Below are 27,190 nucleotides of genomic sequence, written 5' to 3'. Positions count from 1 at the left end.
TTGCTTCATGATTTACTTGTTAGCAGGTTGTTCCAGTTTGGTATTCTTCCAGAGCACTGGATACTTGTCTTGTAGGCCTCCCACTGGAAGGAGCTGTAATGCCCCGGTTTTCGAAACCCGAATATACGACTCGTTTTTCGAAAACCCGAGTGTTAACCTCTAAAGATAGTCAAATTTCAGATATATATATATATATATATATATATATTTCTTTCTTTTCTTAGAATTAGCAGTTTAGCGGAATAGAATAAGTTGATCATAAAAGGGAATCCAAATATATAAATCCAATTATTCAAGTGGCTGTCCGAAGGCGTATACAAACCAATGTCTCATTAATTTACAATTACAAAAAGAGATAATTTAATACATGAAACAAGATAAATTGCAATTGGTCTTTAACTATAAGATCACGTAGCAGATCTTGAGTAGACTTTGTACTCTACACCTCATCAACCTGAACATGATTATATCATTTAAACCACCTGCACTACCTGTACGGTTATATATTCGATGAATGGGTGGTCAACTCAGTGTGAATTCCCCTTAAGATTACACATCGCTGCATTAGTTAAGCATAATTTTAAACAATAAGATATACAAAACAATCTATGATGCGATCTTGTTTAAGTGCATAGATGCGTGAATGCACATCAACTGGGGATGCACATCCAGTTGGCCAAATAAATGAACCTGTTCAACAGTCAGTCCACTCATACAAGAGAGTGGGCCTTTCAAATAGTCGGTCCATTCAGGCAAGAGAATGAGTCTTTCAAACGGTCAACTCATTCAACTTGTAAAAGAATGGGTCTGTCAAACGGTCGACTCACTCAAGTAAGATAGTGAGACTTTCAAACAGTCTGTCCATTCATGCAAGAGAATGAGTCTTTTAAACAGTCGGCTCATTCAACTTGCAAAGGAATGAGTCTTTTAAACAGTCGACCCGCTCAAGTAAGATAGTGGGCCTTTCAAACAGTCGACTCACTTAAGCAATGAATGAGCCTTTCAAACAGTCGGCTCATTCATGTATGTGGATGAGCCTTTCAAATAGTTGGCTCATCCTTAATAAGAGAATGAACCTTTCAAACAGTCAGTCCATTTTGACAAGAGAATGGGTCTTTCAAATAGTCTACTCATTCAACTTGCAAAGGAATGAGTTTTTCAAACAGTCGACCCGCTCAAGTAAGATAATTGGCTTTTCAAACAGTTGGCTCACTTAAGCAATGAATGGGCCTTTCAAACAGTCGGCTCATTTATGCCTAGGGATTAGCCTTTCAAATAGTCGGCTCATCTTAATAAAAGAATAGACCTTTCAAACAGTCAGTCCATTCAAAATGCAAGTGCCATGAATGCATGATTAGTCCCAGCCTTTATTATTCCAATTTGCAACTAGTCGATTTAAGAAAGCTCAAAGGTCACTATGGGGGCTCGTCACCCAGTATAAGCTGACAGCTTAGGCATAATGTCCCATTCTACCATCCCCGGCTCATGAGACTCCAACATTTAGATGTTTAACGGTATCCTCCTCAACTAGTGGCCAATCACAGTCTAATAAGTGAGACTTACCATCGCATGGTCACACAAAATAATCCAACAAGCTGCCTAGGGCAAATATTCAATAATCAGGGTCGCAAGGGGCAAATATCAACAGAAAAAGATACAAAGGCACAACAATCCATGGATGGTAAGCCTACATCAATGTTTCATTTAATACATCAATCGAAGTAGTCACTAGGTGAGGGTCCATTATAATCACAATCAGTCAAGTTACATCTCAAGTCTGGATATACATATATAAGTGGGGTTTTCCATTGATAGATGTAACAATTCAAGTTCCACAAGCAATTCATAAGCAATCCACAAGCATGGTAAGATATATAAGTACAACATATAAATGTTCATACAAGATAAATGTGAAGCACATAATTTTGATGATCAGATTTAATAACTAACATAAGCAATCATGAATTAGAGATAATTATCAGCTGAAATAAAAGTTGAACTATTATTTAAGCTAACATGGAAGAGGAAAGCTCAAGGGGAAAGATTCATCACCTTATGAGTTGAACTGCCTACTAATGTTGTTAGGAGGTGCACGTGCTCTTAGAACCTTCTCGAGATAGACTTGACTTCACTTGCTCTCAGCTCAAACAAGGTGAAATTGAAAACATGATATTAGGCTACATGTTAACCGGGATTAGGAATCAATTAGCCAACCAAGGCTTTAATTTGAATTTCAATGCAAGGGTTGAGAGCGAGTCAACCTCCTCTTCTTCTTTCCTTCCTCCTCTTCGTCTTTCCTTTCTCCTCCTCTTCTTCTTCCTCTCCTCCTCCTTCTCCTCCTTCCTTCTTCCTTCTTCCTTCTTCTTTTACTGGAACTCCAGCAAAGCTTGGACTAGACCCAAACCAACTCAACCTACTTGCCTTGAACCAGGTCGAGTCGAGCTAGCGAGTCCCAACTCAACAACGAGTTAGTGCGGCATGAAACTGCAGTCCTTCTCACTCTCTTCTCCTTCTGCTCTTCATCTCTTCTTGTAGACCAAATGTTGCCCGGACTGGACCAGTCCCTCACCCAACTTGGTCTGGGCTTGGTCCAGGCCCGGTTAGTTCGAGCTGGTGCGGCAACACCCACCTTCTCACTCTCTTTCTCTCTTTCTTCTTCTCCCTATTTTTTTTTTTCTGCCAAACACGTCCAACAAGGTGGCTGGATTAAACCAGATCCACCTTACCCAACCCAGCACGACTCGGTGAGAATAGCTGAGTCAGCGAGCTCGGACTGGCAGCGAGCAACTTGCACTTGACTCGGTGTGGCACGAGCGTACAATAACCCCTACCCTCTCTCCATCTCTCTCTCTTTTTTCCTCTTTCTTCTCTTTTCCCACTCATTGCCTGACCAAAACAAGGCTGGACTCGTCTCCTTAGCGTGCGGCTCGAACGGGAAGAAGGCATGGGTGTTAATGGCAGATTTCCTCCCACTGCTCCTTTCTTCAATTCGACAATGTGAGACGGTCCCTAGGGATGCAACGGAGCTTGCGGATGCAGGAAACCGAAGGTTCGAGGATGTTTTCTCAATGGGTTTGGAGGGAGAACGAATAGGCTGCTTCTCTTCCGGGTTGCTGTAAGAGATAGAGGAGGACTATTGCTGATCGATCTTCTCTCTTCTTATAGAAAGCCCTAGCTCCCTTGGATTGTAGGATCGAACCCAAATGGTCGGGATATGATCCGTTTGAAACCACTTCCAAATAGGGCTGGTAATACAAAGCCGGTCCTTGTTTTGTTTTGGTTATGAACGAGAGCCCTAAGTTGAAGGGCCGGGATTCCTATATTCTACGACTAAGATGGAGGAGGAGAGATGCACGTAGATCTCCAGCGTGGCAGCAGCAGAGCAGGATTTCCGTTTTTGGAAAAATCCACCGCATACATCCAGTTTGGACCCTTGATTGTGTGCATGTATAGCTGCATGAATGCACATGGATGATGTGGATTTGGTCGGCCCCACCTCTTGGATTAGATGAACGGTTTGGATCTCCCAGTTGGGTGATCATGGTGGGCCACAGTGCAACCAATGGTCAACCTATTTGAGTTGTTTTCGGGCGGGAAGAGAGAAAGGGAGGAAGATCCTTCCTTTGTTTGGAAATGTCAGGTCAGCCCGACTTTGACTGGAGGTGCAATCTAGTGTATCGTTGGTGCATGTGAACTGTGCTCACGCACTGCCCCAAAATGGGGTCCACCAAAGGGTGTGATCAAATCCACGCCATCTATCAGGTTCTGCTTGCATAATTAGGACGCTTGGCCATGGTTGAGGAAGATCCACGGCTCGGGTGGGCCCCACAACTCAATTTGCAAGATGAAACAATATTTTCTAATGAAATAACGGCTGGATTTCCCTTGATTTCAATTCACTCCAATCCATTCAATTTGGGGGTCCCCATCTTGGCCTCTGACCAAAAACCAGGCAGATCCAAAGCTCAGGTGGGCCATACCTAGTGATCTCACGGTCAACTATTGATTCCCACTAATCCGATGGTCGGATTTCTTCTAGATTTGATCATCACCGATCAAAAGGGTTCTAAAGGCCCAAGGGCTATCCACACTGTGGTTAGTAGTGAGATTTAAGGCCCAGATTGTGAGTTCTTGCAAATCTCTGTTACTTTTACTCCCAACTTAATCTTCAAGTTGATGAACAATGGACTTGACGATTTAGGCTTCAAAAATGATGTTTCCTAAGATCCATACCACCTAGGAGGCCCTATGGGTTTAGACCTGGCCAAAGATGAGGCAGATCTAACTCTTAGATCGGTGACACTTTCTAAACTTATGGTTATCCCACGGCCTATGAAGATCTGATAGCCAGATCATTTCACAAACGAATTATTTGATGGTATAGGGTTCTAAGGTCGATCACACGGAGTCTAATAGTAAATCTTGAATTGAATAACCAACCTAGTACATTTGAGTGGGGATTTCGCCTGACCAGACATCAGAGACTATTGGACGGTTTGATTTTGTCTATCAAGGTGTTGAAACCCTAAGTAGATTTCTCTGATGGTGTGATGATCCATCTTGGAAATTAACGGGTGGATAGCTTGATATATGGACGGGGATTGTTTTCAATGGTCGGAGTTAGGCTAGAATGCACGTGAATGTTTACTTAAGCTAGGTTTGTATTTATACTAAGTTAGGTTACACGGTAACATCCGAGTACCGGAAGGTACGGGGTATTACAGGAGCATTGGGACATGCCTGTGTTATGTTAGGACTGGAGTCGTACACTTGCAGGGTCTATCATTTGTTTGCATCTGATTGGAGATCCATGGAGCGACAAATTTGATACTTTGACAAGGTACCTTCCCTTTCTCATGGGCATGTACTGCACCACACACTGTTTTTATCTTTCTGTTCTGTGTCAATGACTGATTGGCATACTGGTACAATATCTGCCATTGCAAAGTCATAGATAAAAAATCAAAGAATTGGCAATCCTAGCTCTCCGATTTGAGTCCTTTTTTTTTCCCAGTTGAATGTGAACTATCTGCCAAATTTTCTTTTGACCATTGATTTGCAGTCCACATGTGCTCTGGTTAGTGTGTTTTCTGGACAGTCGCCCATCCACAACAGGGACAGCACAATAATGTTCAGAATACACATGTTCCACATGTACAGGATTGTAGTCCACTGATAACAGCATGTAAAAAGTGTTTCACACTGCACTTTCCCTTTTTATTGTTACAAGAAGGGCGAGCGATCATACTTGGCTTCTCAGTGTATTGAATTATGGTATTGGAGCAGGTAGAATGGGTGTTAAGGAGGTCAGTGTCGGTATTGTGGCAGTTTTTGATGGTCATAATGGCGCTGAAGCTAGTGAGATGGCATCAAAACTTCTGTTCGAGTATTTTCTCCTGCACATATATTTTCTTCTTGATGGGATATACTCTGTTGCATTGAAGAAATCAGCCGATAGATTGCCATATAGGGTACAACAAGATGTGTTTTTTCATGTGTTCAATCAATACAAGGAGAGTGGTCAACATAATCCGGATCCTGAAAGGTACATACTTTTTCTTTTCTTTTCTCTATACTGCAATTGTGTAATGCCCATTGGAGTTAGGTCTCTATCACCTCTCTCCTCTAAGTTGAGGCCTCTATATGCCTGTGTGCCTGCTTGCTTGTGCATGGTTGGATATCTCACCATGGTTTTAAAAAATGGTTATTGAATGTATGACCCCATCGTTACATAAAATGGGAGCGAAGTAGCTTAGTGGAAAAAATGGGATGTTTCGAATGACATGGTCAGATAAAGGGCCATATCGGCACTGGTTCAACTTAATTTGTCTATAAAGATTCCTTTGTTATGAAGATGCCATTTTTGATTAGTGGCAATGGAATTCAGATTTGAAAAGTTGAAGCCCCAAGTACTATAATTTTTGGGTTTCTTCAACATTGCTTGACTTGAGTGATGCCAAAGTCGGTGATTGACTTCATGTGGGCATGGCATGGGGGCGGTGTTGGCAAGGCTGGTAAAGCTGTGGAGATTAACCATCATGGCCATCTTGTGGGGGGTGCTAGGAATGGGTGTTGTTTCCGAAATGAGAAAACCAATGTTGAAGAGATTATTAGGAAAGTAGAGTTCCTGGTTTCTAGATGGGCTGTTTATGTTAATGCTATTCCTGTCGGCTGCCGCTAGTTGTTTTGGGCTAGCTGGTTTTGGTTGTATTCTTTTCTCTCTATTGCAAGCTTTCTAATAAAGTTTTTGTTCTCTCTCTCTCTCTCTCAAAAAAAAAAAAAAAAAAAAAAAAAAAGAAAAAAAAAAGAAAGAAAAAAAAAAGTTTGCTCCCACTTGGTAAGTGTTTTGACCTTATTTTTTGGGCCAAGCCACATATTGGGGTTTTCCTGATGACAGCTTGGATCTCTCTCATGTGTGCCATGATGGTAGATATGCAAACTACCATGAATCTTCTCATTTCTTCTATTTAATAGAGAACAACTGGTTAATCAAAAGCTTCAAATTCATGAACCATAATTTACTGCTACTGTTATTTAGTATGATAGCCGACCCCAAATAGCGGGGATAAGGCAATGATGATGTTATTTGTTGCCTGATATAATTGTTAAATATTTCTAAGGTCCAAATTGTGCAGGTGGTGACACACTGCTCTAGCAGTGCCACTATTCAATGCATGTCAGACACGGATATGACATGTCTTTGAATTGTCTGGGTAATGCAGGTGTCTGTAATAGCATGGTCATTAGAGTTTAGAGACCGATATTTGTAGTCCTATTTTCCTTCAAATGTTTACCATTGCAGTAACATCAGCGTTATGGCAACCACAGGTTCAAGTTGACATTGCCCAGGATTTTTGATGGGTCGTTTCACATGGAAATCTTAAAGGAATCATTGTTGAGAACAATCCGTGATATTGATGCAACGTTTTCTAAGGTGAGTACTGCTTCTTTTGCTGGTATGCCTACATGTTTTTGTTTTGTAAGACCACATCTCGTGCTCCCTGGTACTTACATTTTTATTTTTTCTGTCCTTGAAATACGTGCAGGAAGCTTACAAATATAACCTTGAATCAGGTTCTACAGCCACCATTGTTCTGATAGCTGATGATCAAATTTTAGTTGCCAATATTGGAGATTCAAAAGCTCTTTTGTGCTCAAAATGTTTTCGCTCCCCTCATGAACTTAAAGGTTCAAATCTTCTACTAATTCACTTCCTCAGTCTTTTAACATGCTACAATGCAGGAGGTTAGATAATTGTTGTCTTCTAAAGACGGTTCTGCTACAATGTTGGCATGCTGTTGCGTTTTCTTGCAGGGATTACAACTGAATTGACAGTATCTTTGCACTCACATCACTATAGTACTCAGATTTCATGAAGTAGAATGGTTCTATAATTTGTACTGTACATTGCAGGTACTCTCTCAAAGTTGTATGGACGGAAAAGACATCATGATGCTATATTTCCTGCGAAAGAACATGAGAATATCAAGTTAGTAGCCTCCAAAGGATCGACATACTTTTGTGCTAAGGAACTGACAAAAGATCATCACCCAGATAGAGATGATGAACGAACTCGAGTGGAAGCTGCTGGTGGTTATGTTATAGAGTGGGGTGGTGTGCCTCGAGTCAATGGTGAGCTGGCTATATCTCGAGCCATTGGTGACGTGTCCTTTAAAAGGTGATGCTTTGGCTCCAAAGATATCAGTTGATACCTTTTATTTGCCTCTTTTGACTCTTGCTACCAGTATCGTGATAATAAGTAAACATGTTTGACCTATTCTGTCATTGTTTTCATGAGGTCACTATTACCTCTTGTGGGGTGTATGGTTAATTGGTTATAGCCTTTCAAACTATCGCGGTTTTTGTGGTTTTAACTTACATAAACAAGTTTTGATTTTGTTTCTCTCCCTTTTCTCACCATAGAATATTCTCTGCTGTTAGTTGGTAAATGATAGTTCATCTTGTGGGGTGTATGGTTAATTGGTTATAGCCTTTCAAACTATCGTGGTTTTTGTGGTTTTAACTTACATAAACAAGTTTTGATTTTGTTTCTCTCCCTTTTCTCACCATAGAATATTCTCTGCTGTTAGTTGGTAAATGATAGTTCATCCAGCCCATAAAGAGCCCTTGGCCACATGACATGCTATGGCCTTTGGAAAGTACTTTGCTTTAAGGGTCCATAGTCCAGATTAGTTCAAGTTTTCCTGGTATCAAAGAATCCACAATAATGCTCTTAGTTCATTGGGCAATGCAAGAAAACAGGCTAGAACTTCCAGAGCTTCAAAGTAAGAGGTGAATGTGATGATAGTCATAAGTGTTGCTCTGAATGAACGGAAAGGTAAGAAGGCTTTTCTTTAGCAATGGGATGGGACTACACTAACCAAGATGACTTATGTGGCCTTGATAGTTGATACTTGATACTGGATCGTGTGGGGCCTACTACCGTTTTTAGGGACCGTACAATCATTTCACATTATTTATTTGATTCTTTTCTATTCTTGTAGTTTGTATCTTTTTGGTAACAATTTTATTGAAGGCTTGGAAAGGGCAACAAAGAAACTAAATCATCAAGGCATTGGACAAGAATCTCCAATGCAGAGAGAAGATTCATGAACCCCTTGTTTTTTAAGAGTTTGCAATACCATTTGACAGTAATTCATTCAATTATCTTTTTGAGGAGCAATAACCTAACCTTAATTCATTCAAAATTGAGCTCTTGCAAGGGCAAGATTCTTCTAGAGGCCCAAGCAATAACATTATGAGAAATCAAAGGCCCGCCACCTTGTTTTCAAAATCTGCACATTATGAGAAATCAAAGAGCACATGAAACTTCTAGAAGATGTCTATTCTTTCTTTCAACAATTCCATTTTGTTGTGGAGTAGAAGCACAAGTGGTTTGAGAATTAATACCGTGCTCCTGAAGATAAGATATCATAGTATGGGGAAGATATTCCTTTGTGTTATCTGTGTGAAGAGTACCACTGTTCATATTAAATTGGTTTTTAACTCAACTAAGAAACACTTTGAAATGAAGTTGACCTTATCTCTATTCTTTCATTAAATAAACCCACGTCATACAAGAAGCATCATTAATAAACGAGACAATATTTAAATCTATTAGAAGCAATAGGAATTGGACACCATACATCAAAATGAACTAAAGAAAAAATTGTACTGGACTTTCTTTCCACAAGTGCATAAATAGACCTATGATGTTTGGCTAAAACATAAGCTTCATAGTGCAAGTTCTTGACATCACTAGACTCGACTGACTGAGGTAAGTGGTAGCAAATATTGTAAGACTAGACTAGAGGGATGACTAAACCAACAATACCAAATATAAAGGTCTTCCTTCTTAACACTTGGGCAATCACTATCTCACTTGAAGTATTTAAATAAAGAACGTATATTCCATCCTTCTCATATCCACCACCAAGCAATTCGTTTGTCTTTAAATCATGAAAGATACAATGAGCATGATAAAATGTCACACTACAATTTAGGTATTTTGTAATTGGACTAACATATAACAAATTAGATGCAATATTAAGAACCAATAATAGAGGACAAGAAGAATGACGGAGAAACAGAAACAATAACTTTTCTCCTAATAAGTATTAGGGTACCACATGCTAATTTCACACGACCTAAATTTAGATTTGGAGTAAATGAAAAAAAAAGAAACAGATGTACCTGCCATATGATCAGTAGCCTCCAAATCAATTACCTAAGGACTTGATGCAGAAGTAGTATCAAAAGAAGTGATAGTACTACCTGTATGAGCCCAAGAAATAGACGAGGAGACCTTATTTTGAGCGGCATCCCGTAACAAGGCATCATACTCGCTTTTTGAGGGACCACATTACCAACTGATGGAATAACATGTGAAGTTGCATAAGGTATCGTGTCCCCAACAATAGTTTGAGAATTCTTGCCATCTAAAGCTGCAAAATTTGTTGCTCGGCTTTGAAGTCGACCATGGAGGACCTAAAACAATATGTCCATTTTTACCACAGTTAGGGCGAAAAGAACCCAAAAGCTCTGCCCTAACAGGAAATTTTAGCAAACCCTAGCCGATGCAAACCAATTTCTGAGAAAACTAGAAGAAACCTTGAAGAAAATCCATCCAAGCCTGGATATTTAGCAAACCCATATGTTGCAACTAGTTTTTTGAGAAAACTCGTAGAAAAAAACACTTCGAAAATATGATCAAAACCTAAAAAGTAGCAACCCAACAATCAACAACCCATCACAAAATCTGAAGCAGCCATAAGGGATAGTGACAACTCTCAAACCAAACTCGAGAGAGGTGGGGGGCGGCTAGACATCCAACCCATACTAGAATTACAATATGCCCTTAGCACGAAAGAGAGCAAAAGAGGAAAAAGAAATAACCAACGAGCAAAGGCCCAACAGGCTCACACACAGGTTCCTACAAGGATATATTGCTATAGTTAAGGATATGTATGGAGGAGAGGTAACAAACATGAGGACCACTAGTTGAGAAATTAGTTCCCAATTATTGTAGGCTTGCACGAAGGGTTGGCATTAAGCCCATACCTTTGGCATTAGTTATGGACGAGTTAACGAAGCTTTTGCAAGAAGAGGTGTAGGTTGTTTGCAGATGCCATAGGTTTGATCGAGAAGACGGAGGAGGGTGTAAACATAGCTAGATTTATGGATGGGTGCTTTTGAATCTAAAGGATTTAGACTTAGTTGGACTAAACTAGAATATATGGAGTGTAATTTTAGTAATAATAGGAGTGTAAACGAGGAATTCTTTAAGATTGTTGACCAAGAAGTTTTCCAAAATGATCACTTTAGATATTGGGTTGATAATTCATGAGAGTTGAGAGGTTGAGAAAGATGTCACTCTTTAGAATTCAAGTTGGGTGGAAGAAATGGAGATGTGCCTTTGGCGTTTTATGTGATCGTTGTGTACCACTCAAATTGAAAGGGAAATTTTATTGGATACCTATAAGCCCAGCCGTGCTTTATGGGACAATGTTGGGTAGTTAAGGAACAACATGTTCATAGGATGAGCATAGCTAACATGAGGATGTTGAGATGGGTGAGTCGCAAGCAATGTTTTAAATATCGTTATTGTGTAATGTATCGCACCCTTGGGATATGGATATATATCGGTTGTATCGTGTAATGTATCTCTGTTGTTGGGAAACATGGGAACATTGGGAAATTGGTCGATTTTTTCAAGGAAACTTCAAGGATTGTTGAAAAGGACATCAATACACACTTATAAATCAAGACATTACAAAAAAAGTGCACGTAATAGGGGTTTCCTTTGTATGGGGTCCTAATACATGCATTGTCCAACTGAACTGATGTAAGTATATTTAAAGCCTATTCATATAATTTATAAACATAAGAAAACATGTATGGAAATACAAGCAATACATTCAAAAGAAAAAGAAGAATCACTAGATCAAGTTACATGTTTGATTTTGTGTTGGATTCAAAGATTGCAACTGATTTGGGAGAAGTTGAGAAATTTTGATTTTTTTCAATTTTCCGAAACTTGCCCCATCTCCCCCAAATCTTGAAATCGAAGCTCCAAATCCATGATTTTTCATAGAAAACATGAAGAATCATAGATTTGTAACCATTTGATATTGATTTAACATGATTTATAGCAAAAAAATAGATCAAAAATCGAAAATGCTCACCGGATCGAATATGTGGGATATATCGGCACTACTTATGCATTTCGTATCGCATAGGTGGGATACAAGATATATCGGCCGATATTGTCGATATTTAAAACACTGGTCGCAAGACGAGGGGGGAATATAATTAGAAATGAATGCATTTGAGGGAACTTTGGAGTAACACCAATAGGCATGTAATAAGATGAGGTAAAGTAGGTTTAGATGGTTTGGTTAGGTGCAATGGATTCTAAGATTGTGCCGGTTGGGAGTGATTTGGTACAAGTTGAAAGCTCTAAAAGGGCCAGGGGAAGTCCCACATGGATGTGGGTTGAGTGGAGGTAGTAAGAAAAGACTTGATGACTGACGACGTAGTTCTTAGTTGGGATAAGGTTTGGATGATGGTGATCAATGTTTTCAGTATCAATATCGATGCGTGTATGGTGTATCACGCTCACACCCTTGGGACACGAAACATATCGGGCATCACATGGGAAATATCGCTTGTATTGTGTAACATATTGTTGTTTGTTTGAAACATTGGGAAATTGGTTGAGTTTTTTAATGAAACTTCATGGATGTTGACAAAGACATCATTTCACACTTAGAACTCAAAAGATCACAAAAAATACGTACACATAATAAGTTACCTTTGTATAGGGTCCTAAACTATGCGTTGTTTGACATAAGTGATGCAACTGTATTAAAAATTAGTTTATATAATTTATAAATCGCACATTAGGCAAAAAGAATTTTAGCACATTCAATATACTAAATACATAAATATTGGGCCTAAAAAATGGCTAATTAATTTATTTTTTTTAAAGAATATTTTTAGTTGTTTTCTGATGTATTTTAATTGAAAATAATTTTTTTTTTTAATAAGTTACGTCAATCTATAGATTAGCCTTCAACCACTCCAATATGTTTTTTCCACACTCTAATTGCAAGTTAAATAGGTGAAAATTTTGGATTTTCTCCAATTTTCTCCTAGCATTTTGCATCTTCAGTTTGTAGATGATACTCTGTTATTTTGTGAAGCAGATGGTGGGATAGTAGATAAGCCAATGATGATTATTCTATGTTCCAAAGTAAGGTCTCATGCATTAAAGTTAACATTGCCAAAAGCGAAATGCTAGGGTACATCTAAGGAAGAGGTTGGAGGAATGGTATGGATTTTTGGTTATAAAGCGGTAACCTTTCCCTCTTCCTACTTGGTCTCCCCCTTTGCATTGGGAAGCCGACAAAGCATTTGTGGGATGTAGTAGTGGAAGGGTTTGACAGGAATTTGTCTAAGTTGAAAGGTTTGCATATCTCTCGGTGGGCAAATCACTCTCATTAAAGTAGTTATGTTGAGTCTCTTGCTGTATTATATGTCCTCGTTCTGTTGTCTGAAGTCGGTGATTGATAAGCTTGGAAGGAGGAGACGGGACTTTTGGGCAAGGATCGGAGGAAAGATAGATTTCCTCTCATGGCTTGGAAGGAGGTTTGTAAACCTACCTCAGAAGGGGGTGCATGTTTCAAGGTGGTCAATTTGGCTCTTTTATCTCTTCTCTCTACAAAGCGTCTTTGGTGTGGAAGGGAATAGAATGTCTCAGGCTCAAGGTTAGTTTTAGTGAAGGAATTGGTTTTGTGGTTGGTGATGGGGAGAATCAGATTCTAGGAGGATGTGTGGGTTGGGGAGACTCCTCTTCGAAATGCCTTCCCTAGAATGGCTCGTCTAATGGTGGGAAAAGATATGATGGTCTCTAAGTGTTACGATATTGTTGGATCTGAAGTTGTGTGGACTCCACCTGGTCAAAAGGATATGCTTTACGATAAATTAAAGAGTTCGTGAGGCTTCTCGATCGTCTTCACTCTCAAATGCTAATCAAAGAAGAGGGGGATAGAATTGTGTGGTTAAGTCGCGTCGCTTCTCTAATGAGTTGACCAATGTTGATGAAATCATCTTTAGAGTTAAAAGGCTTGCAATAGAATGGGCTTCTTTTATTTCATCTTTACAAGATTGAACTTTTCCCCCTTTTTTGGGTTGTATTTTTTGCGCTTCGGCTCTTTCTAATAAAGTGGCATGTTACTCTAAGAAAAGTGATGAATGTTAACCATCACTTGTAAATACATAAATATTAAGGCTAAAAAACATCTGATTGGTTGATTTTTTTTAAAATATTATTATTATTATTATTATTTTTGATAAATTTTAATTAAAAACAAAACTTTTTTTTTTTTTTTTTTCTAAATTCCAAAATTTCTGTCGATTTGTAGATCAACCTCCAACCATTCTGATGTATCTTTTCCAACTAATTGCAAGTTAAACAGGTAAAATGGGGGAAATTGTGGATTTTTTTTCCAATTTCCCCAAAATTCGGAGATTGGAATCCATGTTTGAGTATGCAAGAGATGCAAAATCATAGATTATCATCTTTGTTATGTTGATTCTAAGTGATTTAAAGCAGAAAAACTGTTTAAATTTGAGAAGAACTCATCAATTTCATTTCTGGCCCACCTGGTCTCAAATCTCAATTTCCACACCCAAATCCCCTTCTCTCCAAACAATTGAAGAGGGGTCGAAATCAGCTTAGGAATTGAAATAAAAAATTTCAGAGAAATAGTGATTTTAGGGATTTTTTTTTTTTCTTAAGAATTTTCAACAGGGCTGACGCTGGAAAGGTATTGATGATACATATCGACTGTATCGTTGATACTTAAAAGTTTATAACTGTGATAAATACAAAAATATCACAATGTATCTGTGATATATCACCCGATATTGGGAAGAATCACAACTAAGGGCAATTTTCGTATCGGTGAGCTGCGATATTGATAGTATCGGGCAATGTTATTGATACCAGTGTTTGCCATATTGATCATCTCAGTTGATATTATCGGTATCGCAGCTCAAGGATACAAATCCCCATGGAGTATAAAAAATCCCCGGTATTGCTTAATGTATCACAATGTATCGGGCGATGTTGTGCGATATCGCAGATGTCACAATATATTGCAAGATATCGTTACAGTCCCTTTTGAAATTTTTTTTTTTCCAATGTATTGATGATAAATGTCACTATTGACAGATATCGTCGATACCGTCAAGGAACCACGATTGTGTTTAGAGAAAATGCAAAAAATCCTCCATTTCTTGTCTTTTTCCTGATTTATTCCCTCTTCTAAACACCTCTAGGATGGATCAAAATCCATCCTCTTGAATCTTTTGGGAGAAAAACAAAGATTTCAAGCTGGAATCAAGATCAAAGCGGATTTGGGGCTGGTTTCAATTCAGCGAGTATTTTTGCATTTTGATCCATTTTGTTTTGTTTAAATCATATCAAATCAGTACTAAAAGGTTAGAAATGCTTGATTCATCATGTTTCGTATGCGAAATCAATGATTTGAACATTCGATTTCGAGATTTGAGGTTAGGTGGTCTAATTTGGAGGAAATTGGGGAAAAATAAAAAATTCCACAATTTCTCCCAAATAGTGCACTTGTTTTTTGTGATGTTATGATTTAAAATTGTTTATTAATGCCCTTTCTAACAATACCTGAAGTTGCACTAAAAAATTCTACCAATTTCCCAATGTTTTCCTATGTTTTCCAAAAAGTGCAATAAATTCCCTGATACAAATGATATATCCCATGCGATAACCGATATGTATCCATATCCTAAGGGTGCGATATGTAACGCGATATCGATACAGTAAGCACTGATTGATACTGCAACAATCAGTGATGATGATGACAATCTACTGAGGGTTGTTTTAAATTAATGCATTTATATGTTCTGAATTATTACATTATTTCTTAAAAAATGGCACATTTATTGATTAAATAATTTTGTTCGATGGTGCATAGTTTGGTCCCCTGAATGGAAACATATTATGTATTTATATAGTTCTTTTTTGTAGTGTTTTGAGTCCTAAGTGGAGGTAGTGGGGAAAAACTTGATGACCTATTGTCTAACCAAAGTTATGGCCCTTGGTAGAGTGGAAAGCTGGAACAAGATTTATGTACCCAACCCCAATTAATTGGGATAGGGCTTAGATGATGATGATCTACTTAGGGGTGTTTTAAATTAGTGCATTATATGTGCTGAATTATCACGTTATTTCTTAAAAGTTGACACTTATTAATTAAATAATTTTGTCTGATAATGCATAGTTTGGTCGGTCCCCTATACAATGGAAATCTATTATGTATAGTTGTTATCTTTCATGTTTTGAGTCCTAAGTGTGTAAATATGTGTCTTTAATATCTCCTGGAGTATCATTGAAAAATTCTTCCATTTTCCTAATGTTTTCCAATGTTTCCCTTGGATAACGATACATTCCCTAGTATCTGCAATATTATCGACAACATTGATACATGTTTCTGTTCCCAAAGGGTGTGAAACATATAAGGATAACGATATATAAAACCTTAATCATGCTTCCTTCTCTGCAACTAAGGCTCTACCTAGAATCTCAAATTTTTTTAATAGATAAATTAGAGTATATTTTCTGTATTTTGGTCGCAATTTACCACAAACAGTTTTTTGTTTGAAAGGAATTGGTGGCGACTCCTTTTCTATTTGATTTCCCAGCTTTCTAGCTGTATGATTCAAGTCTATCATTGAGGACAACTTTATAAGCTGACACTTTCAATACTATAGACTTGGTTCTATTGAAATATTTTCTTGATATTGTGCCAACTGGTCTAAGAAAGGAGTTTTCATCTCTAAATGGAAATATTCCTTGGATCTTCTTCATGAAATCGGGATGTTTGGTGCACGACCTGTGGAGACCCCTATGGAAGTAAAATCATTGTCTTCATAACAAGGCATTGGATGCGCTCAAAGATCTTCACATGTATTGGCGTTTGTGGGAAAGTTGATTTATTTGACAATAGCTTCGATTGAACATTACTATGAGTGATATAAGCTCAGGTGCATGATCCTTCTATTAAGGTGCCGCTCCCACTTTGGTTCATGCTTCGCACTTTCGCTCCTGCTCTCGCTTCTTAGCTATTTTATACTTGCTAACATTTTAAAAATGGTGCCTCCCCTCTCCTGCACCCAAATCTATTGCCGCTTCGCTTCATGCTTTGTGCAACTATAGCTATAAGGAAGCTTATTCAGTCTTCTTGTTCTCACCATCGTAAAGTAGTTTACAAAATCCATCGTTATATGAATGCTACTTTGTGCAAGGTCTCCTATGTGTCTTCTAATGATATAAAGTCAATGATTGACTATTCTATGTTTGTGGGAGGTAATGTCATCTCTATGAAAACCATGAAGCAAAGCATTGTCGCTCGCTCATCTTTGGAGGCAGAATATCGTTGTGGCACAGGGCACACATGAAATCATGTGACTTAGTGATGGAGGGAGTATCAACCAATGCACCAAAAGCTCCAGAATTGTTGGGGAAGCTCTGATTTATCCCCTTTATCTTGGGCCCTTCCAGGCAAAGCCAGGTGAGACCTCCCCGTGGGCAACCCCTGCATCACATGGGTCTTCAAGTCTGCATGGTTCCATAGTGGGGTCCACCATTCTGTGGCCAATCCTGTATCACACTGGCCCCGCCATATGGGCCATCCCACCCCAGCGTGGATATGCAAAACATCCTTGGGAGTTCACACCAAGATGCTCTTGCATCATCCACCCACACTGGTGAGGAGACTCGAACACTAGGCTCTTGCTCTAATACCACTTGATGGTAAGGGAGTACTGGCCAATGCACTAAAAGCTCCAGAGCTGTTGGGGAAACACCATAATATCCCTTTAGCCTAGCCCTTCCAGGCAACCCAATCGAGACGTCCCCATGGGCTACCCTGCATCTCACGGGTCCCACTGTGAGACCCACCTCGTGGCCATCCTGCATCTCACAAGCCCCACCTCGTGAGCCATCCTACACTAGTGTGGAGATGCATCTGCATCGCTTAGATCCCATCTTTAGGAGATGAGAATCAAATTTACCACTCCAGTTTTGTTGCATTGTGACAATCAATTAGCAATTCATATTGCATCTAATCCCGCTTTTCATGTAAGAAAAAAACATATTGAAGCTGTTACTTTGTACATGGGAATTTTTCTTCCCAACTACTATGTAATCCGAATGCGCGGTCAATGAGATAGCTAATGCGAGAGGACTGGGGTGGAACTGAGAACGTCAAATCGTACCTCCTTGCCATTTTAGGTGGGTGATAACCCTTCCTCCTTCAGAAGGACCCTTAGATTCTGAAACTCTACCTCGAGCTTCTTGAGTCTCAGTCGACGGGTACATTTGGGAAGCTTTCCCGCCTACGGTGATATGAATTTCTAGTCTTAGCCTCAGCAGAATTCAATCATTTTGTGCTATGGTTGAGACACGATATGCTACTAAGGTTAAAGTCTTGCGTTCGGATTCAGGGGGAGATTATATCTCCTCTTCCTTTCAGGATTTTCTATCGTCTCGAGTATTGAGCCCCAACGTTCTTGTCCACAGACTCCTGACAATAGCATCGGTCTCTGATTAACTAGTCAGAGCCGGTGCAAGGAAAATAATCAAATCTATGGTCTTGCTTCTTTATTATTATAAGAATGGCAATAATTTAGTATGAGGAGGCTTTGTTCACTATGCGGTGCCACCGCTCACCTATCGAGGTGTTCAATCAAAAACGTCATATCATCATCAGGCCCACTCGACTATCCAACACTTTTGGGATTGGCTAGGCTGGTGGGGATTGGTTCACGCAGGTTATGCTTTTACTGCTACTGGATTGCTCTCAATCGGCTATCAACTACTTGCTTAGGCAGGATCCATTGGATTTCCCTTCCTTTAGCTACTTGGATGTTTCAGTTCGCCAAGTTTGAAAAGTCCAAAGAGTGCCCGCATAATGAGTTATCATTATAATGAGTAATAGGTATAAAGTTGAACATTTGTTCCTTGTGATGATAAGTAATCCCACTTATTAGGACTATTATGTCACTACAGGCTTTACTCATGTTTCATTATTTATATTTTTGGTCCCGGGACATAGAGCTTGGTGTCATTTAGCTTACAGCTCTCGTGATGCTATGGGGTGCCCCTCTTGCATGAGTACCCCACCGATAGCAAAGTCGGACGTATCAGTCCGCACCTCGAATGGCTTGGCGTGATTGGGCAACACCGACGACCAGTTCCTCCATGACTGCCTCCTTGAGAACGTTGAATCAATTATTATTCGCACCAAGGCCATATGTTCTTCTAAAGTTCAGATGATTTTGTGCAAGCTGGGCATGTTTGACATCTATGCTTCAACTTGAGGGGAGTGTAGGAGATTGTGTGCGTGTATACGTACCTACTTGTATGTAATAGAGTAGTGGGTATAATGTGTGTACTTTTCCTTTGGTAGTCCGTCAGGACACTTATCTTTACGCTTAGGGTTTCATCATAAAGTGATATTAGATGTGAGAGGGTTAATCTCTCCTAACACCTCTCTTCCAAAACTCTCCTCCTTGTTCTAGACCATGCAATTCTACACTTCCAAAGAAGAAAAACTTCGCCAGGCTATGCTAGAAAGTAATGGTCAGAAAACTTCCCAATTGAAAACTGCTGTCCCATTACACACAAATGACCTAGTTATAGCCCACAGAATGTTATTAAATTTGATACTGATGTGAGCCTTACATTTTAATTGAAACATGGAAGAATGCCATATTGGGGAGGCCATATACTAAAGTATTTACCGAAGTTCTCGCTGGTTAGGATCGATTGGTGAAAAATTGAAAATGTCTTTCCAATAACCTGCCAACAATATTCCCATTAATACCTCACACGTAACCCCTTCACATGAATGCTAGTTATGTTGCTGTTGTTGTGTCAGTATCAGTTTTTATTTTTAGTAGCCTCTTTAGATTTCTGATTTTGAATTCCTGTAGAGTTTTAAGTTTTTTGGTTTCATGAAACTAGCCAGTTTCATATTATCCTCACTCGTTTTTTTTTTTTTGGTTGTTGTTGTTGGCAGTTATGGTGTTATATCTGTACCAGAGGTGACGGATTGGCAACCTCTAACTAGCAATGATAGCTATCTGGTGGCTGCAACTGATGGGGTCTTTGAGAAAATGACCGTGCAGGATATCTGTGATCTAATATGGGATGTACACATTCAAGACAGGGAAAAATCAGAACCCTTTTGTACCAACACAAAATTGTTGGCTGATTGCATTGTAAATACTGCTTTTGAGAGAGGCAGCATGGACAATGTTGCTGCTGTTGTGGTTCCCTTGGCATCTGATGATATTTCCAGGACTCAATTGAGGGAAAGTTGTGATCTAGATGGAAGTGTTGATTCTTCAGCTCGTGGAATGCAGAAGCTAATTGATATGAATTCAGGTTTCCTTTCTTGGCCAGTTTCTAGTTAGAAAATCCGGCTATCTTTTTATGGTATCCTTTTCTGCTTCTATATGCTAATCCTAGCATATTATTAGGTGGTTTGTAATGCTTTAAATGCTAGTGTCCCTTTATTAGTTCATACAAGTGCCTCAATGCAGAAACATGAATATCACAATAAATAGTAGTTGTACCTGAAGTGAGGAGAAACAGGAGTGGGTTTAGCTGTGTATGAAGGTATAACTACTTTGTTAATTGGTTACTCTGAAAAGTTTGGAATATTTTCTTTATCGCCACCAATACTCTTGGATCGTGGGAGATATGTTCACACCGATTCTGAGTGCACAATGAGAGCACACAATATTTTTTCTACAGGCAATATGTTTTATTTTATTTTATTGAAGTCTAGAAAAAGTTTTATGAACTAAATGGTATTTTGAGGTGACTTTCCCAAACAGTCATGAAGCCAACTTGCAATTTTGTGAGATGCTAGTGAAACAAACCAAATGCATTGCTTTCAACTGCAAAGTTGTCAAATGCTATTGGAACTCAAATACTATTTGACAGAATGGTGCACCCAAATACCGCCTTGTGTCTCTGATTATGTGGTTTTCTTCCAATAACATTCTGATATACCATGGTTTGGTGCTCTGTCATTTACACATTCAGAATCCTTGTATCCTGTTACATACAGAATATTTTCTCAGCCTTACTAGCTCATTGCAGGGGTTCCATTGCAGCTTACATTCTTAAGGAAAAGATGCACCATGTTCATTTTCCTGAATGGATTTTTTTTTTCATTTATTGTAATCTGTGCTTTAACGGTGTTCTTTTTTTGGCTTACTTGATCATGACATTATTTTTCAGCTATGGAAGGCATCAGCTAACTTGGTCATGTTTTGTTTTCCTGCCCAGCTAATGATGCCATCAGTTCTGGCCTTATACCAATGGAATTTGTTCACAAGACTATGGCAACTTTCAAGAGATTATTGGTAATACTTTTAAGGGATGATTTCACCCCTAAATTTGTGCTTGTCTTGATGCCTGCTTTGGTTCCCCTGTCATTGACATCCTGCAATATAAAATAATTATTCTTGCTTAATTTTCTATGTTCTTTACCGTGCATCATAATTTATTTTGATATTGAGGTGGCGATGATAACATGCTATCTGCTATCTAGTATGTAATTCCTATTGAGTCAGACTTGCTCCATGCCTTTCGCATGGCGCCAATGTTAATGTGGAGCATGAATCTGTTCCACTAAAATTTTCAACAAGTATATGATTTTCAATGAATATTGATGGTAGTGCTATCTTAAGAAATAATTTCTGGAGTAACATGGATGTTGAAAAGCAGAATCTTGCCTCGTTATTGTAAAGGGATTTCATTGAATCAGTCTAATGGATGTACATCTAGAGGAACTAATGAAAGAAAAGCATTGCACATGAGTTTTCTGATTGCTTCTTTTTATTATTTTTAATTATTTTAATTATTTTTATTTTCATGTTTCTGAGAGAACTGAATTTTATTTAAGGGGTCATTTGGCAGCTTGTATTTGATATAAATTGGAATCCAAATCACAATTACCATGGAATCCATGTGAATTGGAATCCTCAGTTGTGCTTGGCATTGTATAAGATGGAATCAGGTGTAATCCAAAAATGGTATTTGGAAGATGGAGTGAATTCGAAGCAGGAGTCCTATGAGATTCTACGGGCCCATTTTGATAGTTAGTCATTTTGCTTAAGCTACTTGTGCCTCAAGTTGCTTATCTTGGTTTCTACTTATCCAACAGATAAGTTTGTTTGGTAAATAGCATACTTGTTAGTAAAAAAGTAGAAAAGTTTGTTTAGTTTCCAACATCACGTAAATAATTTTTATTTCTCTTCCATTAGTCTCTCTTTCTCCCCTCAGTCTCTCTTTCTCCTCTCTTTCTCCTCTCTTTCTTCTCTTCCAAAGTTTGTAAAATATCTTCCATTAAAGTCTCTCCCAGTTTTTACTTATTTATGTGGGGTCCAACTTTAGTATCCACAGTCTATCATGTGTGGCCAACCTTTGATGTGGACTGTTCATTATGTCAGGCCCACCTTGGCCCTGTCTTCAATGTGAATTGTCCATCGTGTGGGGCTTACCTTTAATATGGACCAACCACCTTGTAAAGCCCACCTTTGATGTGGATGTCCATTATGCGGGGCCCACCTTTAATGTGGACTCTCCATCGTGCAAGGCCCAACTTCGAAGTGGGCTTCCATCATGTGGGGCCCATCTTAGATGTAAGCCATTCACAAGCGGTTGACCTTTAATGTGGACCGTCCATTATGTGGGGCCTACCTTGATGTGGGTCATCCATCACCGGGGGCCCACCATTAATGTTAATTGTCCATCATGTGGGCCCACCTTCAATGTCCGCCATCCGTCATGTGGAGCCCACTGATTTGGACCATCCATCGTGTGGACTCCATCTTCGAACTGGGTCATCCATCACCTGGGGCCCACCATTAATGTTAATTGTCCATCATGTGGGCCCACCTTTAATGTCCACCATCCATTATGTGGACTCCACCTTCGAAGTGGGATGTCCATGCAGGGGCCTACCTTAGATGTGGGCCATTCATCATCAGGGGTTGACCTTTGATGTTGACCATCCATTATGTGGGGCCCACCCTGATGTCGATCATCCATCATGTGGGGCCCACCTTCAGTGTCCATTGCCCATCATGTGGAGCCCACCTTTGACGTGCGCTATCCATCGTGTGGGCCCACCTTCGAAGTGGGTCGTCTATCATATGAGGCCCGCCTTGAATGTGGGCCAATCATCATTAGGGGTTGACCTTAGATGTGTATTGTCCATTATGTGGGCCCACCTTGATGTGAGTCCATCATGTGGGGCCCACCTTTGATATGGACCGTTCATTGTGTTAGCCCCACCTTTGATGTGGACTATCCATCATGCAGGGCTACCTTTGAAATGATTGTCCATGACCATCACGTGTAGATATCAGAAAGAGAAAAACAAGGGGGAGTTAAAAAGCAATTTTAAAAAATCTATGGTAATAAATTTGAGCTAGTAAGCTACTTCTACAAAGGTGGTTACCAAACTGACTTTTATTAAAAAAGTAACTTATTTGTTGTCAGAAGTAAAAAAAAAAAAGAAGCTACTTACGGAGTTATCCAAATAGGCCCTATGACTTCTTACACGGGCCTACCGTGATGTTTATATGAAATCCACCCTGACTGCTAGGAGCGTCACCCCATCTTCCGCCCTGGGCCCAAAATTCAGCCACATCCATGATTTCGGTGGACCACATTATTGGAAAAGTGTACTAGGCCACCCTCAAAATTGTTTCCCTTTGTGTGGCCCACCTAAATTACAGCTAGGCCTGATCTTTGTCCTTGGACATAAATTTTAGTTTGGCATCTAATGGTTGGAGTGAGATTTCATATAATCATGTGGGCCTTGAAAAAAAATCAAGGGTGGATGTCTCTCCCAACTATTACCTTTTGGTGTGGCCCATCGGAATCACAAGTCAGCCTGATTTTTTGGCCCTAGACCTAACTTGGGATGACCCATCTAATGGTCGGATTCGATTTGACGCAAACATCACATAGGGCCATGTAAAAATCAGGGGTGGGTGTCCCTTTGCCTATTGTTTCCCTTGTTGTGGCCCACTTGAATTACAGAATGAGCTGATTTTTGGGCCATGGGCTCGGAGGACCCGGTGGTCGTGGTGGATTTCACATAAACATCATGGTGGGGCCCACTGATTCTTGAATGTGAAACAACGTGATTTTCATGCAGAAGCTGATGTAAAAAGGTCAGAATGTCAACCACATGCAAAGCTCAAAATTTTCACATGTGCCCACTGTCTTATTTATGTGAAATCCACCTTGACCGTCAAGTATGTCAACCATGTTAGGCCTAGTGCCCAAAATTCAACCCCATTTGTGTTTCAAGTGGAATGCACAATTGGAAACATTATTATGAGGCAACGCTCATCCTCCAAGCTATTCCCCTTTGTGTGGCCCACCCAAATTATGAATGGGCCTGATTTTTGCTCCCAAGGTCTAAATTTTAGTTTGGCATCTAACGGCTGGAGTGGATTTCATATAATCATCATGGTGAGCCTTGAAAAAAGAAAATCAATGGTGGGCATCCCTATGCCAACTGTTTCCCTTGGTATGGCCCACTTGAATCACGCGATGGGCTGATTTTTGGGCCATGGGCCTAAAATGGGGTGATAGATCTAGTGGTTGGGGTGGATTTCACATAAACATCATGGTGGGCCCCACCCAACCCACCCGGTTCATTGCCTAATGCCGATCGTCTGTAGCTATACTTGTTAACACCCTCCTTCCAATGGTTGGATTTTTGACCATTAGACAAATCCGTAGTAATTGGGATTGGATTCACACCTTGAGGGAGTGATTTCAATCTAGACAAATTAGCGGTAAATGGAATCCATTTATCACTGTTTTGCGCCTACCAAACATGCCACCTTGTTGCTTTCACAATGATTCACACCAATTACCACTGAATATATGCTGCCAAACAACCCCTAAAATGCCCACCAGAAGGTGAGAATAGAATACAACCCGACTCTACAACTCAAAAAAAGAAGAGAGATTAGCAGACTTTGCTGCATTCATAAAGGATGCCCATTCTAGAGAACAACATGCTTAACTCTGCTAATAAATTCTTCGATGGAAGATCCCTTATTCCGAAAGCAATGACTATTCTGGTCCCCCCCCCCCCCAAGTAAATCATAAAATTTCCATTATAAGAAGCCTCCAAATTGCATTCCCGGATTTGCTTAGCCCATCTCCATGCCAGTTTCATATGAGGTCCTCAACTGACTTTGGCATCACCGAAGCGGTATGAAAGAAAACCAGAAAGTGCTCCCACACATTTTGAGCAAAAGGACAATGAACGAATATGTGATCAATCGACTTTGCATCCCTCATGCACATCAAACAAATGTTGGGAAGGACGAGGGATCTCTTTTGTAGGTTGTTTGGTTATCACTCTCTTTCTTCTTACTAACCAAACAAAGGCTGCAACTCTAGGTGGGGCTCCATAGTACCAATGATGGAGCAGATAGGAAGGCCTAAAGATGAGAGACTACTTAAAAAAATCAATCTATATAGCGAATGACTAGAAAAATTGCACGATCGATCCGCCATCCATATCATCGAATCTTCATGAGACAAGGGAACCATGTTCTTTAGAAAGTCTAATAATCTGGTCAGTTCCACAATTTCATTTGATAGATTCCTATGACAAGGAGTAGACCAAACCACATATCCCTCACAGATAGAGAAACAACAATCCACAAGAATGAAATGATCTGGAGCAAGACTAGCTATTCTAGGAAAGAGCTCTTGGAGTGCCCGATCACTGCACCAAGTGTCCACCCAAAAAACAAATTATTTTTTCCATTTCTAAGTGAATAGGTGATCCCTATACGAAATGTTTTTTTTTTTTTTTTTTTTTTGTTTTTTTTTTTGTTTTGTCAAAGCTATTGCCCGTCAAATATTAGAAGCATGATAGAGAGAAGAATTCTTCACACTCCATCCTCCTTTCTGAGATCCATGTTATCAACTACAAGCATCCTCCATAATCTGGCAGTTTCAATTCCAAATCTCCAATGCCACTTTCCAAGGAGCGCTAAGTTCATGAGACCCAAATCCTTTAACTGGGTCCACCTTCATTTATCGGCTTGTAATCCTCCTCCCACCCGAGAACGTTAAATTTTCTTTTCTCCTTGGCCCCTTTCCACAAAATCTATTCTCAAATTATCCACTGTATCCGACACTAACTTGGGACACATTTAAAAAGTGACATAAAGTACACTAGCATATTAGAAACGACTGCTTTTCTAACAGTTAGTCGGCCTCCCAACAATAGGTAATGATGCTTCCAACTCGATAATTTCTTTTCAATTTTCTTAACAACCTTATCCCAAAGGTGCTTTGTCGGCTTTCGAATACAAAGAGGCAACCCAAGACAAGTTGAAGGAAAAGCTCCTCTTGCATTCGAAAATTGGTGCCAATCACAATAATTCATTGTGCACATGGACTCCCAACATCTCACTTTCAAAAAAAATATTCAACCCTGAAACTGCTTTGAAGCAAACAACAAATTTCCAAAGATTATCTACCAAGGTCACATCTGCATCACAAATAAAATAATATAGTTTGCATATTGGAGATGATTGACGTGAATCTCCACATCCCCCACCTTAAATTCACAAATCAAACCATTTTCCTTTACTTTATGGAGCATCATACTAAACGCTTGTCCTTTTACAACAAAAAGGTGTGAAGATAAAGGATTGTCTAGTCTAATACCTCGGGTGGCCTTAAATAAAAAAAAACTTTCTGCAACCCATTAACAAGAATGGAAAGGTATGAAGACTGGACACAGGATTGAATCCATCTCCTCCATTTAAGGCTGCAACCTAATCTCCCCAACATGTAATCCAATGCTTTAAATATCGACAATATCAGCTGCTATATCCCACAATATATATTGTATCCCACTTGCGCAATACAAAATGCATAGGTAGTGCTGAACTGTCGATATATCTCACATGTTCAATCCGGTGAGCGTTTTCAATTTTCGATCCTTTCTCTCTCTCTCTCTCTCTCTCTCTCTTTTTGGTTAAATTTATGTTAAATTAGTGTTAAATGGTTATAAATCCATTGGTTCTTCATGTTTTGCATGAAAAGTTATGGAGTTGGAGCTTTGATTTCGATATCCATTGGTTCTTCATGTTCTTCATATATATATATATATATTTACAAAATTTTCCTGCAACTAGCTATCAATCGAGACTAATTTCAAAGTATTTAGGAGTATTTGATGAAATGATCATAGCATACACTCTATTTTTGAAATTTGAGTGTAGGTGGCTTGATTTGGGTAAAATTGGGAAAAAATCGAAAATTTTCCACTTCCTTCCAAATTGCTTGTAATGTTGCACTTCGAACATGAAATCAAGCATGTATGAGGGCTGATCTACTGATTTGTTAAGTCCTTGTCTATTTTCGAAACATAAAAATTATTTTTAATTAAAAATTATTAAAATCTTATTATTATTATTTTTAAAAATTTCCCTTCAACCAGCTGCCAATTGATACTAATTTCAAAGTATTTAGGAGTGTTTGATGAAATGGTCATCGTATACATCGAAACATAAAAAT

The 27,190-nt window shown here is 39.2% G+C and overlaps 1 protein-coding gene across 16 annotated transcripts in view; it reads left to right on the top strand.

Annotated features, from left to right (window-relative positions):
• LOC131248856 (probable inactive protein kinase At3g63330) overlaps positions 1 to 27,190 on the top strand; it is a 170,547-nt gene that overhangs the window by 3,940 nt on the left and 139,417 nt on the right. For 14 of the 16 annotated variants that reach the window (XR_009172502.1, XR_009172505.1, XR_009172504.1 and 11 more), the window contains exons 2-7: positions 5,287 to 5,545; positions 6,829 to 6,934; positions 7,047 to 7,188; positions 7,414 to 7,678; positions 19,623 to 20,014; positions 20,903 to 20,979. Coding sequence is in view for 12 of the 16 variants with exons in the window: in XM_058249338.1 (XP_058105321.1) it covers positions 5,287 to 5,545; positions 6,829 to 6,934; positions 7,047 to 7,188; positions 7,414 to 7,678; positions 19,623 to 20,014; positions 20,903 to 20,979 (1,241 nt within the window). In the remaining 4 variants the exon portion in view is untranslated. The remainder of the gene's footprint in view (positions 1 to 5,286; positions 5,546 to 6,828; positions 6,935 to 7,046; positions 7,189 to 7,413; positions 7,679 to 19,622; positions 20,015 to 20,902; positions 20,980 to 27,190) is intronic. The other 2 variants (XM_058249334.1, XM_058249342.1) reach the window with 2 other exon arrangements.

This window comes from Magnolia sinica, chromosome 6 (genome assembly GCF_029962835.1).
Source record: "Magnolia sinica isolate HGM2019 chromosome 6, MsV1, whole genome shotgun sequence".
NCBI lineage: Eukaryota > Viridiplantae > Streptophyta > Magnoliopsida > Magnoliales > Magnoliaceae > Magnolia > Magnolia sinica.
Note: the sequence above shows the minus strand (reverse complement) of the source record. Positions and strands in the feature narration are given on the sequence as shown.